Source organism: Camellia sinensis, chromosome 15 (genome assembly GCF_055761805.1).
Source record: "Camellia sinensis isolate YWXY chromosome 15, ASM5576180v1, whole genome shotgun sequence".
Classification (NCBI taxonomy): domain Eukaryota; kingdom Viridiplantae; phylum Streptophyta; class Magnoliopsida; order Ericales; family Theaceae; genus Camellia; species Camellia sinensis.
In genome coordinates, this window is record NC_138975.1 from 48,869,829 (window position 1) to 48,890,940 (window position 21,112).

At 36.9% G+C, this 21,112-nt stretch overlaps 1 protein-coding gene across 1 annotated transcript; it reads right to left on the reverse strand.

Annotated features, from left to right (window-relative positions):
* Positions 1 to 252: 252 nt before the first annotated feature.
* On the reverse strand, positions 253 to 759 carry LOC145812981 (putative disease resistance protein RGA3). The gene is made up of 2 exons (XM_082908237.1): positions 657 to 759; positions 253 to 557 (listed from the first exon to the last, which is right to left on the reverse strand). Exons 1-2 carry the CDS (start codon positions 757 to 759, stop codon positions 253 to 255), a joined length of 408 nt encoding a protein of 135 aa, XP_082764363.1.
* Between the last annotated feature and the right edge of the window lie 20,353 nt (positions 760 to 21,112).

Here is a 21,112-nt window from a genome sequence, read left to right on the forward strand (position 1 = left end):
CAATTCATAGAAACACTCATAACCTACCTCTTCCCTTGTTTTATTACTTCTGGGTTGCTCAACAAAACCTTTAGCCATCCACATTAGGACTAATCTCTCCATTTGAAATTCATAATCTTTAGGAAATATAGAACAATAAGCAAAGCATCTCTTTAAATGTGAAGGGGGGTAATGATAGCTCAATTTTAAGGTTGGAAGAATATTTCTTTTCTCCTTTGGCAAATCCCATATTCCACTTTTCAATATATTTTTCTAATCCTCAACATCTCGTTTAGAGTGCAAAAGACCGGCTAATGTTTTTGCTGCTAGAGGAAAACCTTTACACTTTTTCACAATCTCTTTAGCAATCCTTTCAAGATTTGGATGTGCACCATAATCTCCCTTCTCAAATGCATGTTTGGCAAACAATTTCCAGCAATCTTCATCTAATAATTGCCAGAAAAGATGAATAGGAACTGTTTGCATAATAGATGAAATGCTGTCATTGTGCGTTGTAGCAATGACCCTGCTCCCATGTTCTCCATATCCAAAGGGACTCCTCAAGCTATCCCAGTTATCTTAGTTCTCATTCCAAACATAATCTAGAACGATAAGAAATTTCTTCCCACTTAAGCATTCCTTGAGCTTGACTTGAAGCTAATTAAGGTCCTTTTTACTAAGGTCCATTGTATTAGAACGCTGTGGAATCACTGCCTCAAGAATTGCTCTTGTAACCCTTACAACATCGAATTCATCAGAGACATAAACCCATGCTTTCATATCAAAGTGATCATCCACTCTGCCATCATTGTATAAAAATTGAGCAAGAAAGGAGGAATGTAGAAGGGGGATGGCAATTAAATTTTATATTTAAAATTGACCACTAAATTAAAATTATTTTATTCATAGCAAAAATATTATATGTAAATTATAATAAAAGATACATTATTACAATTATAAATTTTGTAAAAAACATCATTAAATTTGCAAATAAAATTCTTAGTCAATATGAGAACATGTACAAAACAAAAAAGTAAATAGTATTATATGGATACTTTTTTTCCATATTATAGAACAAGTAGTAGTGCTATATAAATAGAAAAATTATATACTAGTAGTGCTATACAAACAGAACAAATAGTGTTATATGAACATAATTTTTGTCATTGTTACATTATTTTGAAATTACATTCTACATAAAAATTGTGGTGATATATAACTAAATTTATAAATAAAAACAATCAATACGAGTGATAATCAAACACAACTATAAATCATTAACCAAACATTTTTAATTTAATTAATTATGGTGAGAACTTAAAGTACTTTTTAAAAGAGGTGCCATTTTTGCAATTAGCAAAGAAGAAACCAAACACTAACTATAATAATACAAATTTTCCAGAGCCTTTTGATATATGTATTTTATTAATTTGCTCAGGCATGTGAAGAAAGTGAGAAAAGCCCTATATGCCATAACCCCCTCTAGTCCCCCTAGGTTCGCCGTTGTAAGTAGTTGTTGTGAATTTGTCTCATTCCTACCCACTGAAATAAACTTGTCGAGATGATCTGACAAGGAAACTACCATTCAATAAATATTTTTTCTTTTTTAAAAAATTTAAAATAAATTATGAATACACCCTTTGAGATTTACTTAAAATATGAATTTTTTATATGGTTCTGGAAATTGCATCTCGCTTATTCAAACTTCTAATTTCATAACAAATGACCCTTTTCATTAACAAATCATCAAGTCAATTAATAGTTTTAATGATGTCAAAAATTTGCTTCAATTAAAAATTCAAATAATTTTATTATTGTATAAAACAATAGTTAGAATTTTTTTTTTTGTTTATTTTGTTAAATAAAAAATTCCGACAAGAAGGTGTTTGTAATTTTCTAAATTATGGAGGCAATTCGTGTTATATGGATACTTTTTTTCATATTATAGAACAAGTAGTAGTGCTATACAAAAAGAAAAATTATATAGTAATAGTGCTATACATGCAGAACAAGTAGTGTTATATAAACATAATTTTTGTCATTGTGACATTATTTTGAAATTAAACTCTATATAAAAATTGTGGTGATATATAACTAAATTTATAAGTAAAAACAACCACTACGAGTGATAATCAAACACAACTATAAATCATTAACCAAACATTCTTAATTTAATTAATTGTGGTGAGAATTGAAAGTATTTTTGAAAGGGGGAGCCATCTTTGCAATTAGCAAACAAGAAACCAAACATTACCTATAATAATACAAAATTTTCAGTCCCTGCCACAACAAGGTGTTTTTCCCTGACTATGGCATTCTCAAAAGTTTAGTCCCACTCTAGGGTGTGTTTTTTACTTTATTCCTATTATAGGGTAAACCGCCTTTACCAAAGCCGTTTTCAGGAAAACGGCTTTATCAATGACGTTTTTTGTGAATAAAAAATTACTAAAATTTCCCTACACAAAACCGGCTTTTGAATTGCCATTTTTACTTAACGTGTATTAATTTTGACTTAATAAAAAATGGTTTTCGTAAAACCATTTTTTAGTATTTTTATTTTTTTCCAATTTGTATTTTCAACATAAATATTTGCCAAAAATAATTTAATTCATAAAACGGTTTTACCAAAGCTGATTTGTGATACGGCTTTAGAAAAGCTGTTTTCTAATACGGCTTTTCGAAAACCGTTTTTGTAGACACCCCATTTTTGACTGACCTTAAGACTCTAACATCATCGTTTGTGCACGCGATAATTGCACATGTTTGTGCTTGTTTCGAGCGCCCAAAGTTCTCAGCTGAGTGCATTGTCTTTGAGCCTCTTAACACTTTGTGTTTTGGCCTTGGTTTTTGGGCCATACCTTATTCCCTCTTGCCTAGGGCGGAAGAGGGCCTTGCCGGTCACTTGTGGCACTTGCCGGCTAGAAAAAGTGGCCGGCAGGCCACCTTAACTGGCCGGCAACCACTTTTTCTCCTTTTTAGATATTTTCAGATATTTTGAACCAACTGTGGCTCACTGAAATCATCTTTCATACACGTGTATGGAGGGATTGAGCAAGCTTTTTGGCTTGTTTGCTCTATATAAGGGGAGCTCTCTCTCTCTTTTCCAGGATTCAGAAATTTTAGAGCAAAACATATCCCTCTCTCTCTAGAATTCTCACACTCTCTCTATATTTGTGCTATATTGAGCCTTAAAGTGTTGTTTCTTAACAGTTTTGCACACAAACACCTACTCAAACACCTTCATTTTGGAGTTGAAGTCCATTGGAGCTTGTTTTGAGGTCCTAGCATTGGTTTTGGTCCAAAATTGCTGCTGAAGTTACTGTCTTGCCATTGTTCTTCAAGGGTAAGCATATACTCCTTTTAAAGCTTTGTTTTGGTTAAGTCTTTTACCACATTTGCATGCTATTTAAAGGCTGGTTTTAGCCTCTCAATAACTCTAATTTTAAGGCTTTATATGTTGGTTTGAACCTTGTGTGGTTAGGGAGGGTGGTCGCCCTTTTTTGCTCTTTGGCTTGTTAAGACTTTTGAGCCATCTTCCTTAGTTTTTGGAACCATCTCATTTTGGACTTTTAACCACTGAAACTCAGAGGAATTTTAGTGGTAAAAGTTTCTCTTGTGGTCCAAAATAGGAGGGGGTGGTCCCTCTCTCCTTTTGTTTTGCTTGTATGCCTTGTTGGCCTCATACATGAGCATGTATTTCTCTCATTTGATAGCTTAGTTCAAGCATGTTTTTGTAACTTTTTGGGCCTGCCATAACTCTGTATTGGGTTGGTTTGATCATTGGTTTCTTGCATCTTACACTTGTAGTGTAATCCTACTTGTTGGCCTAACATGCATCATGCTTTATGCCTCTCATTCTAGCTCATGTTGGCTCTATCTTAGCATGTTTTTGCCACTGATTTAACATGATATAACTCTGTTTTGGGTTGGTTTGGTTGCCTCTTGCATGCTTCTTGCACTTGTAGTGCAATTTTGTTCACTAGCCTAGTGTATTTGGTGTTTTAGCCTATTGATCTAGCATGTGTATGCTCTACTCCAGCACTTTTTTGGCTATTTTTCAGCGTGATTTAGCTCTGTTTTGAGTGGTCTTGGCCATGTGAGACTTGTTGTGCATGGTTGTAGTGTAAGGGCCTTGACTAGCTTTGAGTTTCAAAGCCTCCTGCATGCTTTACTTGTGGTGATTGCATGCCTTACCCTCATTTCTCACATGATTTCAGTGTGTATAGCATAGTCACACTCTCACATATTCCACTCTTTCATAGCTTTTGTGAGTTATGCCTTATGCCTCGTTTATGAGCCAATACGTATGCATGCTTGTCTAAGCTTTTGAGCTTTCGTCTCAGCATGTTTTTGGTCTTTGTTTTGGCCTAATTGAGCTCTGTCCAAAGTTGGTTTAGTCATTTGTGCCATGTATTACATGCCTCTTGTGTAGTGCCTCTTACTAGCCTTATGCTTTGGGCCTTCCATGCCTTATTTGTGATGTTTATGTGATATGACATCATTAAACACATAATTTCAGAGCATATAGCCTTGTCATACTCTCATGTTTATCACTCTTTAATTGTGTTTAAGAGCTGTGCCCTTATGCCTTGTTGATGAGTCAATGCATGATCATCATCATCTTGTCTTTCATGCTATCATTTCAGAGCATTTTGGCCACTGTCTTAGCATGCATGAAGTCTATTTAGGGTTGGTTTAGTCCATTGATCATTGCATTGTATAGCCCTAGTGTTGTGTACTTCGCTAGCTTTAATGCTTAAGGACTCTAGCATGCCATTCTTGTGTTGTTTGCATGATATGTCATCATTTGGCATATGATTTCAGTGCTTGTACCTCTGTCATGCTCTCATATATGTTACTCTTTCAATGTGTTTGAAAATTAAGCTTTGTGCCTTGCTTGCGAACAAACGAATGAGCATGCATTCTTTGTCTTTTGTGTCTAGGTCTTGGTGTGTATTGGCCACTGTTTTGGAGTATCTCAGGTCTGTCCATATGTGGGTTGACCATTTGAGCACTGTATGTGCAATACACTTCACTAGCTTTGATGCCTTAGCTTCTAAACATGCCATGCATGCATTGTTTGACTGATAGAGTCTTGTGCATGCCACTTTAGCATTAAAGGATAAGTATCTTGTTTGCATTGCATTGTGTTTGGATCGGATGTTAATCCAAACACAAGGAATGTGGCATGTTTCATACTTGAAGTGATGAAACGTGTCGTATTTCTCGGTTGCCGACACCCTTGATCATGCATGATAGAGGTGGAGGCTTTTTGTGTTGTTTGTGCATTCACTAATATTGTGCAAGTTTGGCTCTTTGGCCATCATGCATCGAGATGCGTGGTTGGTGGCTTGAGAGTCGAGTACTACGCTCCTTTGAGCTTGAGAAATGATAAGGATAGTAGTTGCACACACATTTCCTTGTAAATGCATTGTTGTGCCTTTGTTGATCTCTGTTGCAGCAAAGTTGAGGTTCTGGAAAGGAAAGTGGCCGGCCGGCCACTTGCACTAGCTTGCCAACCACTTGAAGTGGTCGGCCGGCCAATTGAGGTAGCCTGTCGACCAATTAAAGTGGCCGGCCGGCCACTTGCACCAAATTTGTCCAGAATGCTACTGTTCTGGGGCAAATGCAACCTAAAAGTGCGTTCGATGTTCTAAGGTCACCGTGAGTGCAAACAGAGACAACTCATATAGCGATCCCGGTTGTCCCTTTACTGTTTTGTTGTATTCTGGACTCGGTTCCGTGATGTTGGTAGTGGTACACCTTGTTGTCGTCCTCTAATTCCATTTCATTGAGTTTTAGCATGTATTGGGCAGAGTTGTTACAGGTTGGCTAGGCTTCGGTTTCAATTCTTTGTTGCTCAGATTTTAGGCGTTCCGCTCGAGCGGGTCTTTTTGCGCTCGAGCGGAGATTGCACACCACCAGTATTTCGTGCCCCTGCAAAACTTCTGCAGGTGTGATTTTTACGCTCGAGCAGGTTTCTTTACGCTCTAGCGGTGGCGCTCGAGCGGGTTTGTTGGCGCTCGAGCGGGTAGTACCTTTGGGTGTAAGTTCTGGGAGAAGGAAATCTGCGATCGAGCGGACTGGTTTTCACGCTCGAGCGGGTTTACTTTATTCTTGTGTCTTGGCGCTCGAGCGGGTCTTTTTGCGCTCGAGCGGACCTAGTTTTTGTTCTTGACGCTCGAGCGTTGTGTTTTCCGCTCGAGCGAGAATGTCGTATATCAGTTGGCTGTGAGGCAATTTTAAATCACTTTTTCTCATCCTTTCTCTCTCTTACTTTTCCGAAAAGGCCATTTGAGAGCCTCTCTCTCTAAAACCTTGCCTTCTCTCTAGATATTGACCTAGTTAGGGTGCTTCCCTCACCTTTGGCCTTTACAAAAGAGTTGTTGATCGTCGAGGGCTATCTTTTGATCCGAGAAACTCGTGGTTTGGAGCAAGTTCGTTTTCATCATCCTCTTCGTTGGGTGTCATCTTTTGAGGTAGGGATTCCTACTCACTCTTATGGTCTTTGACCTAGATCTTAGTTGTTTTGATAGAGTATTGAACTTGGGAAATTTTGGGACTTAGGGTTTCAAAATGTGTAAAAAAGATTTTGTGATTTTGGGCTCATAACTTGTATTTTGGGTTTCAAAATGATGATATAGTTGTTGGTTGGTGATATTGGAACCTTCGAGTTAATATCGAGAGTTGGGGGTAAAAGCCCTAATTTGTTGTTTAAAATTAATTGGTATAATTAATTTGGGAAAATTGTGAACTTTGGAATTGAGTTGGAAATAATGAAATTGGCTCATTATGCTGTGAAATGATGGAGTTGGATTTATAAATCGCTCACTTTTGAAAACATTGATATTTTATCTATTGGAGCTTTTATTATCTGTTTAGAAATAATTGCTTGGGCTACCGGTGGAGGGTAGTCTTGATTGTTGTAGACAATGCATGATGATTAGGCAAACTAAAACTAATCAATTGGATATGTCATAGAGTATGGCAGTTGATAGAATACATTAACGTTATGTATTGATTGATTGTGTATATGACCTTTGAGTATATATGCATTGTGTGTGTGTGGGAGGAGATAGGGGATGTACTCCACGGTTTAGGGAAAGATAGGGGATGGACCTCTAAACCGGATGTTGTTTGGGAGGAGATAGGGGATGGACTCCACTGATACAACTCATATGCTTGTCAGATAATGTGTTGATACAGCTCATATGCTTGTCATTAGAAGTGTTGATACAGCTCATATGCTTGTCATTGAAAGTGTTGATATAGCTAATATGCATATCTGCTGAAATGTGGGTACAGCTTATATGCATACCTGTTGAGATATTGATACAACTAGTATGTTTAACTATTGTGAAATTGATAAGAAATGGTAACTGAAATGAAACATGAACGTAGTGGTCATGAGATGGAAATGGGTTATGAATTGGTTTACGAAAATTGAACATTTATCAATTGCTAATAGCTTAGTCATTGCTCATACTGTGTTTAGCATATCTCTACTGGGTATTGGCTCACCCTTTATGGGACATTACTTTCAGGTACAGGTAGTATGCCACCCCCAAGGACATAGCTTGGATGATGATAAGAGTTGAAGACTCTTTCTTTTGTTTATTTGATGTATTACATGTAAATTCAAGCCAAGGGCTTAATATGTATTGAGTTAGTACTCTTCTTTTTGTAACAAAGTGTTAACTTGGAAAGCTGTAAGCCCATAGGGCATTTGCTTTTGTTGTTAACATGTAATACTTTTGTAAAGAAATACACTGATGAATCGAAGAATGTGGATCTTATATTTATAAATGCATGTTTATATTGATGGGTTTAATGTTATTATTTTGAGGGCATTACAACTCATGGCAAGGCAATGCATTTTCCGGGTGAAGCAAACCGAGCATGCATGTTTCCCTCCCCTTGAGGCCATTTTAACTGCTTTGCTTAGCTAGTTAATTGCTGATTTTGTAATTAATTAGTTAATGTATTTAGCTGATTTATTTCATCCTTGTAATATTCTAATTAGCTTAGTATAGCTAGTTTCGATTCGGTTTGTAATTAATTAGCTTAGCATAGTTAATTAGTTGATTTGTAATAAGTAGCTTAGCTTAGCTCTTATTTATGCGAACCCTCCGTCGCGAGGGCACGATGTTGTAATAAGTGTGCGTGTGTGTGTGCATGTCTTCCAACCCTCACTTCATTTTTCCTTTTATTTACCCGCTTTCGATGGTTAGTTTTAGGGCATGTTTCAATTAGCATACTTATGCTTTGCATGCGTGCATCATTCATTCGTATTACATGCACCGGGCTCGGCGCATCATTCAAACTGCATCAAATTTCAGTACTTACTTGAATACATGTTTCAAAGCATGTTATCGAGTGTTGCATTCATATGCCATCTTAGAATAGCCGAGCCTATTTAGTTGCATTTTGCATGTGTTGCATTAGGCATCTTAACATAGTTAGGATCATGCATGATTTCTAATTAGCTTTTGTTCTGGCTCGGAGTACACCGTAAATGTTTACGCTTTAGCATACTTGCATGTGTATAAGTGACTACCATGATAGCATGCTTGCCATGAGGCTATTTGCTTAATTACTATAACTGCATGAATGCTTGTAGATGAAGGCTTTATTGCTTGAATTGGGACAATTCAGCGAAATGTGACTTTTAAGCCCACTTGAAGTGGCAAATCATCATGTTTTAAGCCCACCTTGTTTGGTGGCAAATCCGCGCTTTAACCTACTTGCGAGTAGCAATTCCAAACCATTTCGAAAAACAAACATGAGATGTTTTGTTCCAAATCGAGCGATTTAGTCTATACTTGTGTGTTGTGCGCATCACGTAGTAAGTTAGCTAAAAAACCAGAATATGAACACATGTGTTTTCAAAAAAAACATATCATGTTAGTAGAGGCCGATCCTTTGATCGGGCGAGTGGGGGTGCTCATTTCAGGACCTTTCCCTTTCGTACCCAAGTTCTCGAGCCGAGGCAACTTTGGTGATGACGGCCATGTGGCCTTAGGCACGAGTTAGGGTTTCCTAAATTTTTCAAAATAAAATATTTAGGTGGCGACTCTGAAATCTGGCGAAACAGTCTATGTTTGGCGCTTTTGATTCAACATTGATTTTTCAAAACCAATTACCAGATTTGGACTCTTTGGTGTTTATCAGTCTCACATTGCACTTTGTGAGATTAGATTTAGAACTGTGACTGGAGTCCGAACTGTAGTAACTACAACCCTAATCGCACCTTCGCGCGCGGAGAGAGTTTCGGGCGGTCTACAGCTTCTGGCGACTTTGCTGGGGATTTAGAGAACTTGACTCGAACTCATGATATGCTGTTTTGTCTACACTTATGTGTTTCTTTGCATTGCATTTGCATAGGTGCGCCTATGTCATAGTGTTTTCCATCTGCTATTCCTGAACGGTTTGTCGGAGGCTTTCTTGGAAAAGAGTGCCATAAGGCTGACCGGTTACGGGCTCTGCCACGATGGAAACACAAACCTTGATTTTTACTGAGGTACCCTTTTTGACCATTCGACCTAGTTTCATATGGGAAGTTGTAGAGACCATTCAAGGCTAGGACAGGTCGCTTACCCGAATGTAGGTTGTTTGAAACCGTTGTGTGCATAGTGAAACCCTAGCTTCTGACAAAATAGGATAGGGAAACCCTACCCCACCATAGGGGTGTTTTGGTTCTTACTTGCCTGCTATGTGCTGTTAGGGTGTGTCTCTACAAGGATGTATGTATCAGTTGTAACTTTGAGTATCGGCCTGAGGGTATCAGTTTACAGGCAGAATTTTGGGCAGAATTTAGTAGAGAGTGCAGTCATTCGGCTATGCTCGTATTTGTTTTGGTGAAATCAGGCTGAGATGCTGTATGTTTTCTCTTTTGTTAGGTACTCTTGGAGCCATAGCTTCAGAAGGCTTTAATATCCCTCGACTACACCGGACTTGTGTTGATAGACTTTGTCAGGTCAGACATTCAGTTCAAGGGCAACCAGTGTTTCCTTCGCCAGTGGTAAGGCAAAGAAGGGCCAGTCAGGCACAGATCACCAGTTCAACAGTCTCCGGTTCAGCGGTCACTATCTGTATCACCTGTGCGCAGTTGGGCTCAGTTTCCTGTTTCCACCTCAAGAAGAGAAAACTCACCAGATCCGATAGATCAGCCCCCTTTAGTCAGTACGAGTATGGAAGACATGATGCGTCAGCTTCAACAGACTATGGAGGCCATGCAGCGGGATACTGCCCGCCAAGTGGAGATTACCACCCGCCAGACCGAGGTCGTGGCTTGTCAGGCCGAAGTGATAACCCGGCTACAACAACAACAGCCACAACCAGCTGTAGCTTCTGCATCTCATGTACCTCCCACGGGTAACTCGATACCCAGAGCCACTACCCATACTGCTAATGTCCAAGGGACTCAGGGCAATCCGGCAGAGCCAATCCCAGCACAAGCCTCTAAAGCTCATGTTCATGAAAACATCATCGCTAATGTCCCATACTGCTAATGTCCACAAAACATCATCACACCTCTCCCTTCTATCATTGACATTGAGGTTTGTTTTGGATAAATTAGGGTTTTCATTTTTGATTAGGGAATTTGAAGTTCAAAATTAGGTTTTTTTGGGACTCCAGAAATTGATAGTAGATTGTTTATGCTGTCATGTCTGAGATTGTAGTTGTATTGCCCTTATTCCCTGAACCCCAAGCAACGATTGTTTTGGACTGAGATAGGTGTTATGCTTCTTGTGGTCTAGTAGAGAGTTTAGCCTGTGTCTGTGCTGTATTGGCCCTCCTACCAGACGACCGACTTTGCCTTTCATTTTCAGCCCGCAATTTTTGCTTTTTGTGAAGCACTAATTCCTTCCCAGAACTGCGGTGTCAGCAAACCATCCACTTGCCTTTGAGATTGTTTTTTCTGCCCCCAAATGTTGTTTTTTTTGAACCCCCCATTGCTTGACTTCCATCACTGTGGTCCTCATTCTGATTGAACTTCCAGGAATTGAATGGTGACTCTTATTGCTGTCCTGATAAAGAGGCACAGTGAAGGGAAGTTTTTGATGAGCTGTCCATTCACATTTGTTATGCCTTTATTGTGGGCACTTCGTCTATCTGAACTTTATTAGTCCCTCAACTGGACCAACCACTTGGCTTTGAGCTTGTTTCTCCAGCCCCCAAGTTTAGTTTTATGTCAACCCCCCCTTCCTTACCAGAGTTGTCATCCTCATTAGACTTCCCGAAATTGAATGGTGACTCTATCTTCTAGAGTTTCAGAGATTGAAATTCTGTACCCAGACCATCACTATTTGAAGAAGCCTAGTTAAGGGAAGCTTTTGCCTGAGCTACCTGTTTTGTTTTCTGTGCCATTGAAGAGGGCATGTCATCTGGTTGAACTGCATTACCCCCCCAACTGGACCAACCACTTGGCTTTGAGATTGTTTCTCCAGCTCCCAAATTCTATTTTCTGCCAACCTCCCATTCCTTCTTATCAGTGTGGTCATCTTTCTTACTTGATTTCTTCCAGGAATGGCCTGGTGAATCTTTTTGCCATCCTGTCTGCGATTGTAATTCAACTTTACTATGGCCCTCTTCACTCAAAGAACCCCAACCCCCTCTATTGTTTCCCCAACCATTTGCCTTTGACGTTGTGTCGTCTCCCAAATTCTATTTTTTGTCAACAGCCCACTCCTTGCTACCATTGGACTCACTGTTTTTATTAGAACTCCAGATATTAGCAGGTGACTTATTCTCGTGCCCGGTTTGAGATTGTATTTCAAATTTGCTCCCCTCAATATTGGAAGAACCCCAAGCAACATAAGTTTGTAACTGTTACCTATGCTACATATTCTTACTGGACTGTGTGAGCCCCCTAATTGGACCAACAACTTGGTCTGGACACCGTAAGCCCTGATCCCCAATTATTTGTTCTACCCACATGTTAACTGGGTTACGAGCTTGCAGAACAAGTTCATCTGTCACTATGAACTGAAGTCATGGTTGTGAAGGAGTAATATTTGATTGAAGTTGCATGAGTTTTTACAAAGTTTATGTGTTAATGTAATTGTCAACGTCTTTTGATTTATTTAAGCAATTGTGGCAGTCTCAATGAAGGTGTTTTTTAAATAGTGAACAGTGTTTGACAATTGTAATAGCGTAGACGGGTAGATTAGATTCTCGAATTTCTTGTTATGGGATTGCTTTCATTCTGTATGCTATATGATTATAAGGTGTTTCTATTTCTATATTTAATTCTTGTCACCTACCATTGAGGAACTTTAATATTAACTGCATGATGTAGCTATTGGCTGAATTGTGTTCGTTTTGGTTGAAACTTGTATCACTTAATATTTATTGCTATATTTGACCAACAAGTAGTGAAATGTCACTCCATAGTTTCTACTGTTGCTCTAAAACCATGATAAATAATAATTTCTTCTTATTTGAAGCTTTTATTTTTTTGTTGGCAATGAGAAGCACTTAGGTTCCAAAGGATAGGCTGATTGTTATCGGTTTGGACTAATGTGATTTTTAGGTTGTTAATGTTGGTAGGGAAGTACACTACTGAGGGAGGTGCATGCAATTATGAACTCTTGTTAAAAGTGTAAATGACACTGAAATACTTTCAGATTTACAAATAATACGCACTGAATTATCAATTATATCGTAAGTAAAGTGCATTCTTTTGATTACAACACTTACCCTCTTTTCATCAATAATTTGTTAGTCATGACTAAAGAAACTGATTACATTGAAATACATAGCTTGTGCTTGGTTGAGTGGCGGAATTATGTTTTCTGTGTCGAGTTATGATTTCCGTGTGAAATTGTGACTTCAGGTATTAGTAAGGGAAAATTTCATTGCTTAATAGTTTTTAAAAGAGTACTAATAAGTGTTTTGAAATTAATTTTGAAAGGAGAATTTCAATTTGAAATCTTCAATAGAGGCTTGAATTTTGAAAATATTACAACATGTTTGAAATGAAAATTTCAATTTTCGTAATTTTGTAATATTTTAAAAAATACAGGAAAACGATGGTCCTCAAATATAGTGCACATTAACATAAATAATGAAATAAGAAATTTAAGAAAATTTGTAAATATTGGAAAAAAAAAGAAATCAAAAATATTTTACATGACTACTGAAAAAGTCAAAATAGAATTGAAAATTGTTTTCAACACTGATAACCAAACAAATTTGGTTATTTGTAAGGTTTTTGTTAATTTCAAAGCTTCATCTGTAATTGAGTTAAACTTAATGTATTAGAAGTTTTACCTGTAATTGAGTTGAACTTATTGTTGGATGCATTGTTTTTTATTTTGGTTATGATATGATAATATAAATTACAATGTTGGGAAAGATGGAAAGTTGTCAAATGTTGTGTGTTGGGAAGTCCAAAATCTGAACTCCATGTCTTTTAGAAGAAGCAGGGCATGGAAATAGCTATAAGTTAACTTTTAAAGTTTTTACAATGTAACTGATTTCAAATTTATGCATGAGATTGTTGTAATTGTTAGGGTTACATTGTTAATATGCATATTTTTTATGATGTATACTGAGAATGATGATGCTTAACATATGGAATATGTGTATTGTCAATATTATTATACTTTGATTACAATGACAATAAATGTTATGTATTATCGTAGGAAATGGTAGCATACTATGTTGTGTTTATGGGGAGGGCACCGGGTATTTACACAAGCTGGGCAGACTGCAGCGACCAAGTTAACTGATTTGTTGGGGCTATATTCTAAAGGTATAACTCTTTCAATGAGGCGCAAAATGAATGGATTAATTATAGGAACAGATGCGTACACGGTCAGGTCGGGGAAACAAAATATCGAAGTGCAGTTGATGAAGTGGATGGTAACGAAGAGGAACATTTAGTAAACTACACATGTGCTAATTTCAATGGTATTGGGCTACAAAAATCTTGCAGGTCCATTGTAGCGTACTATTTTTCTTTTCCCTTGATGTTATGGTTTCTTTTGTTGTAGCGGGTATTATGAAATGTTTGTATGTATTTTGTATATACCAATGGTAGTCTTTTACTTTTTTCTATGTCATGTAACTTGCATCTTATTTCGTGTATGATTATGGACAGGTAGTAATGTAATGAAAATTTGGGGTTGGACTTGATGTTAATGATATTGTGCAATGAATGAATCAATGAATAGAAAAGTTGTTTGTTTTTTTTCAATTGGTAGTATAGTTTTTGTAAGAATGAGTTGGTTATTTGTTATATTCAATGAATAATGGTTACATTTTTAGGTTATCACGGTTGAAAAGATGAACAAGTTAAGAAAACGTATATTTCCCCTACAATAAATGTTGTCAACATTTTGCTGATAAAACTTAATAGAAAATATACGAAGTTACTAATTTACTAAATACTTGTACAGTCATGAAAACAACACAAGTAAAGTTGCAAATGTAACGGTTTTCAGTTACATAGGTAGTTGACACATAAGTCTCCCACAGAAATACATTATGGACACCCTAAACTATTTGCTCACAATACATAAGCATGAAGCTATGATTACAACACTTAACAATTACATAGACAAATATTAGGCAAAAAATGTGACAAACTCATTACTGAAAGAGTTAGGCAAAAAATGGAAACCTTAGTTTAATACACACTACATAATTATGTAGATCCTAATATACTTTAGTACAAATAGAAAAACCTAATTCGTGCTTAAATCGGCAATCTCAGAGTCTGAATAATCCGAAAGCTCAGGGTCAAAGACAAGTGCAGTATCGTCCATGATAGCCGTGATAGCCACATCATTTGGTTATGTTCCGTTCTTCTATGCATCCCTCTTAACTATATATAGTTGCATATTGCGGGCTAACCTACTACGCATTTGAGAGATCTCACGTTGTAATCTATCACATAGTCAATCAACATTATCAGGATCTTCCTTTTGGATATCAATAGAATATGCCTTCGGGACCTTAAGTCGATTTTGCCGACTTAAGGTTTCCATTTGTACTCGCTCTAGAAATAGTGCGGGCCGCTTGAGAAGAGTAGTGTCTGCTAAACCATATCTTGTTTGATTGTCAGATAGATCCATATATGAACCTCCTTGAACTGGATAATACTTGGGCATCATTAAATGTTGCTTCCCAAACCTATCACGATAACCACAAGCATAATCTATGCAGGCACCCCATTTTTGATCGCCCTTCAAGGCATGGATGTCTTTGCAGGTACATCCGATGATGAGTCTGTTTGCTCGCCAAGCGCTCGAAGTCCTCGACAAAACGCCACAAGTTTGAGCCTTTCAAACCCTGTATTCATTTTGTCTCATTTTTGGACTATGCCTTGGTCTTTCCATCCTACAATCTCTGGTGGCCTGTCGACCATCCTTTGAGGTTGCCAGTCATCATTTCTTGTTTGCCGGCCATTGGTGTGCCTTGCTGGGCATCACTGATGGCCGACCAGCCACCAGTGTTTTCTGTATATATTTTATGCCAGTTGTGCCAGTTGTTTGCACAGATGCTTTCATCTGTCCACACATGGAGGGCTGGATCTCCTTGTATAGATTTCATGTTTTCTATATATAGGGACCCCCTCTCTTATGTTTTGGGGTTAAAAAATTTTAGACCAAATTTTTTCTCTCCCTTTCTCTCTACAAATTCTCTACACTTTGCCTAATTATACTACACTCTTTCCTACACTTCCTTAACCAAACTTGATCACCTTTGAGCTGAGGTTCCTTGGGGTCTTCTTGAAGCTCTTGAAGTTGGTTTTGGCTTGAATTGTTGCCTAGAATCACTCTTCTCTTCAAGAGGTATAATATTTGCTTTGTTAGCTTACTTTGCATGCTTGTTTTCTTATCTTTTTCCCACTGTTTTTGGGTGTTAAAGTGGGCTGAAATTTGTGGTTTGAAGCCATTTTAAGGTAGTGGGTGATTCACCCTTCTTTGTAACTTGTTTGTAAGGCTTTCCCACTTGTGTTTCCCACTTTCAAACTATTTTTTTTTTCAAGCTTTTAACCACTAAATTTTAGACCTTTTTCAGTGGTGAAAATCATGTTTTGAGGTCCAAATTTGGAGGGGTTAGCCTCCCCTCCTTGTGTCTTGTTTGCTAGCCTAGTTGGTGCCATGCTTTAGCTTATTTTTCTAGCTTGTTGTAGCTTAATTCCAACATGTTTTAGCCACTGATTTAGGTTATTTTAACTCTGTTTTGGATTGGTTGTTGCATCTGAGTCTTGTTTTGCATGCTTGTAGTGTAATAATCCTCACAAGTTTGGTGTTTTAGGCCATTAGACATCAATTGTTTGAGTTGATTGCATGTTTTTGGTGCTTTTCACACTTAATTTCAGCATTAATCATCTCTGCAACCTCCCTCCTTTCTTGTCTTTTCTTTTTTCTTTGAAAGTGCTTTCAAGTCATTTGTTTGCATAAGTGTGAAATTGAGTTTTCATACTTAATGGTTTAATCCCTTAGGGAGTTCATTACCAATGGTATGAGTCTTCTTTCATACCCAAAGCAACTCTTGGTTTGAGCCTTCTTTCCATTAGAGAACTTTAACTCACCTTTGGACTTAATTGGACTAAAGAATGGTTGGTAAAGTAAAAAGAGTAATTAAAACTTGGGATTAAAAGTGAGCAAGATAATAACTTGTCTGTTGTGTGTTCAATCGGACGTTAATTGAACACAAGGAAAATTGGGACATTTCATACTCAAAGTGATGAAATCTGTCAAGTTTCCTAGGTCTCCATTGCCTTTGATCATGTATGATAGGGTGATGGTTCTTGAGTGTCTCATTTTGCATTTATTGATCTTGCACATCTTGAGTCAGAAGCCATCATGCAATGAAATTGCTTGATTTGGTGGTTTGTGGCTTAAGTTCACAACTCCTTGGATTTGTCCATGAAAAGGAGGGGTGAGTTATGCAAACAATCTATGGGAATACCCTCTTTTTGCTCTGTTTGTACTCTGTTGCAACAAGTTGAACCAGTGCATCAGTGGCTAACAGGCCACCATCCATGGCCTGTAGGTGGCTTGCAGAGCACCATTGATGGCCGGCAGGTGGCTGGCATGCTTTACAAGTGGCTGGCTGGCCACTGATGCAAACCTCAGCAGAGTTTTGGTAAAGTGAAGCAAAATTATTCTGGAAGAGTTCAATTGTGCAAATAGAGGCTTTTGAGAGTGAAGCAGCAGTCTTTTTGGCTGGAAACCGGGTATGCGCATACATATCTTTCATTTCTCGAGGCGGAGTAGTAAATTAGCTTAGTTTAATTACTTCGTTAAATTATTGGTTGCATTTGTTTTGTAATTATTTAATTAGTTAGTTAGCTAGTTAATTCAAGTGTTGTAATAATAATTAGTTAAATAGTTTAGCTATTTATTCGATTTGTAATAATTAGCTTAGTTAGCTTAATTAGCTTAGTTTAGCTATTCATTCGGACTCTCCTTTATGAGATCGAAATGTAATAATGTGCATGTCTTCCAACCCCATGTCTTTCTCCTTTTTACTTAACCGCTTTCAATGGTTAGTTTAGGAGCATCACGTTTCAATTAGTATACCTTGTGCTTGCATCCATTCATATTGCATGCATCGAGGCTCGGCGCATCATTCAAACTGCATTGTCATCTCAATACTTCTTTGAAATACATGCTTAGACGGCATATCTTGAATTGGTTCAAATGCCATATCAGTAGCCAAGCCCATTAGTTGCATCATCGCATGTGTTGCATTAGACATTTTGCATAGTTAGGATTATGCATTTTTCTAACTCATATCTTTTTGGCTTGGAGTACTAGGTGAGTTTTTAGTACTTCAGCATACTTGCATGAGTGTGAGTGATTTCCATGTCTAGCATGCTTGCCATGAGGCTAAATGCTTACTTGCTAAACTACTTGAGTGCCTGTGGATGAAGGCTTGTTGTTTGAATTGGAACAATTCAACGAATGTATGTTTAAGCCCACTATATCTAGTGGCAAATTCACAGTTTTAAGCCCACTTTGTCTAGTGGCGAATTCGCAAACTTTAAGCCCACTTGAAGTGGCAAAATCAAACCCTTTTTCGCAAAACAAACATTAAATTGAGTTGTTCCAATTTGAGCAAACTAGTCTATACTTGCTTGTACGCATTACATAGTAATGGTAGCTTAATAATCGAAACAAGAGCACATAATGTTTATAAAAATGATATCATGATTAGTAGAGTCTGATCGTTGATCAGGCGAGCGGGGGTGCTCAATTCATGACCTTCCCCTCTCGTACCTAAGTTCCCGAGCCGAGGTAACTTTGGTGATGACAGACACGTGGCCTTTGGCACGAGTTATGGGTTTCCTAAATTTTTCCAAAATAAAATATTTAGATGGCGACTCTATATCTGGCACAGCACTCTAATTTTGGCATTTTGATCCCAAAATCGATTTTCCAAAAGATTTGTCAGATTTGGACTCTTTGGTGTTTATCAATTTCACATTGCACTTATGAGATTAGATTCAGAACCGTGGCAGTCCGAACTGTAGAGCTTTCTATCAAGCCTTCCGAAAGGGGGGTGCGAAAAAGGCAAGCAACAATCTAAAGAAGGTTTTGTTGTTTCATCTTCTGCATCGCCACGTCCCCTTCCCTTTTGTTAGGTTTTTATTCTTGGCAATCCCATTTAACAAAACTTCTTTTAGTTGTAATTTTATTCGATCTTTTATTTCAGTGAGGCTATGAGTTTTAGATGTGAATCCAACCCGAATTGTGCCTTGCAGAGAAGTTTCAAAAGTTAATTCTTTCATGTTTGAAAATCAGCTTTTGCATATTCATTTGGTAATATTTTGGGAAACATTTACAACATCAACTAAACATTGGTCGTAACATACCCATCTGAAGATCAATCGTAACAAATTTGTAAATCCTACGCATGCCCACTTAATCCAATAAATATCGAAGATTAATTGTTCTTCAGATTTTTTCTATAAAGCACTGGTAATAAATTTGCAAATCCCACTCACACCCACTTAACTCAATAGATATGGAAGATTAAATGTTATTTTTAGTTTGTCTTGAAGGCCTATTAAATCTAGTAGGTATATTTTGGCAGACTATTTTAGTTTGGAACATTAACAAAATTCAATTGTAAAATATAAATGGCCTTTTAACCAAAATAACAGCAAAACAAAATTACAAAATAACAAGATAACATATGGAACATTATTTTTGTAGTTTATTTTGTAATGAAATAATATAAACTTAATTTTCATGGTTCTCAAAAAAAGGCTCTCCAACAAATTTTTTAATTGTTATGCCTTACAATTCTTGTACTTTGAAAATGAGTGCACACTATGAATGGAAGATGAGGAAAAAATTAGCTACATTTATTTCATTAACATTGTCATCATCTTTTCACTTTTCCATTTTTCTCTACAAATTTGGATTTGAATCCATGATCCAAACACAACATTAGGTTTTATTACAAAACATTTTGGAAGTTGAAAAATGTGTTAATTTACTTTTTTATTTTGTGTGTATATAGTATCATCATAAGAAACATGTAGTATCATCATACATTTGCCTTGTGTGAATTCTCTAATTATCAATTTGAAACTCGATAAAATGGTGCAACCTTGATTATCTGCCAAAATCCACTTCTGATTTCGTGTTTACTTCTATTCATGATATTATATATATATATATATATATATATATATATATATATATATATATATATATATAATTTTATTTGGTGGGGGTAAATTTTCATGAGACTCGTACAATTTGCAAATTTGAAAGCACAAACCTTCATTCTCTCTCTCTCTTTCTCTCTCTCTCTCTGAGCCAGTGAGGGTAATAGTGTTTTAACAGATGGTGCATGAAGACATGTTTTTATTTTTATTTTTTATTGATTTGATTTTGGATTGAGGAAATTAATAAAAATATATAGTGATTTTGATATTCACCTGAGACAGTTGGACTTTGGAGCACTTTGAGTTTCTTCCTCCTTCTCCTTTGAGCTCCTAATTTTGAGGTAGGGATAATCTACATCTTTATATGAGTTTTAACATAAATGTTGGACATTGGTATGAATGTACAAATTTTGGAAAGTTAGGGTTTGATTTGAGATTATCAAAGAGGGGCTTCTTGGTTTTGGATTCATTTGTGAATGTGAGGTTTTGAAATGGGGTTATGGGTGTACAATTGATGAAATTGAGCCTTAGAAATGTTATTTGAGAAAGAGGGAAAAATGCCCTAATTGGGATTAAATGAATTATTTGTCAAAATAATGAAATTAATTATGGGAATGCATAATTGAGTTGGAAATGATGAAATTGGGGAAAGTGTAATTAATTGGTATAGTTGGATTGGAAATCGCTTACCTATGGAAAATGTGTTAATTTATCTGTTTGATAAATTTAATTATCTGTTTAGAAATAACTGTTTTGGGCTATCGGTGGAGGATAGCCATGATTGTTGTAGAACTGTATGATGATTAGATAAATTGAAACTAATCAAATTGAATTTTTCCATTAAATATGACGGTTGGATTAACACGTTGAATGTGTGCCTTAATTGATCATTGTATATGATAAAGTATTTAAATACATTGCATGTGTATTTTGTTTGGGAGGAGATAGGGGATGTACTCCATGGTTTGGGAGGAGATAGGGGATGGACTCCATTGATAACTAAGTTGGCCGGAGTGTCCAGGGTGAAAGTCCCGAAATCTAAAATACGTTTGAATGACGTTGATGATTGGAGTGTTGATAATATGAGTTGTAGTCTCATTCTAAACTGTTGATGAGTAAAGTATTGATAATATGAGTTGTATTCTCATTCTAAACTGTTGATGATTAAAGTATTGATAACATGAGTTGTAGTCTCATTATGATTTGTTGAGATGAATAATGATCTATGTTAAGCATTTATCGGATGTTAACGTTTTAGCTATTTCTCATATTTGGTTTAGCATATCTCTACTAAGCTTTGCCTCACTCTATATGGGACATCATTTTCAAGTACAGGTGACATGCAGCCTCCAAGGACCTAGCTTTGGTGGTTTAGAGGTTTCATGCTTCTTTTGTTGTTATTCCTTTGTGTTATATGTTTTTATTTCCGAGGGCTTAATATGTAAAGAGTTAGAACTCTCTTTTGTTGTAACCAAGTGTTGACTTGGAAAG

Coding starts and splice junctions, on each gene's coding strand:
- LOC145812981 (XM_082908237.1), bottom strand. CDS start 759: ATGAAAGCATGGGTTTATGTCTCTGATGAATTCGATGTTGTAAGGGTT. Junction 558..656: donor TTCTAATACAATGGACCTTA/GTAAAAAGGACC, acceptor ATGAGAACTAAG/ATAACTGGGATAGCTTGAGG.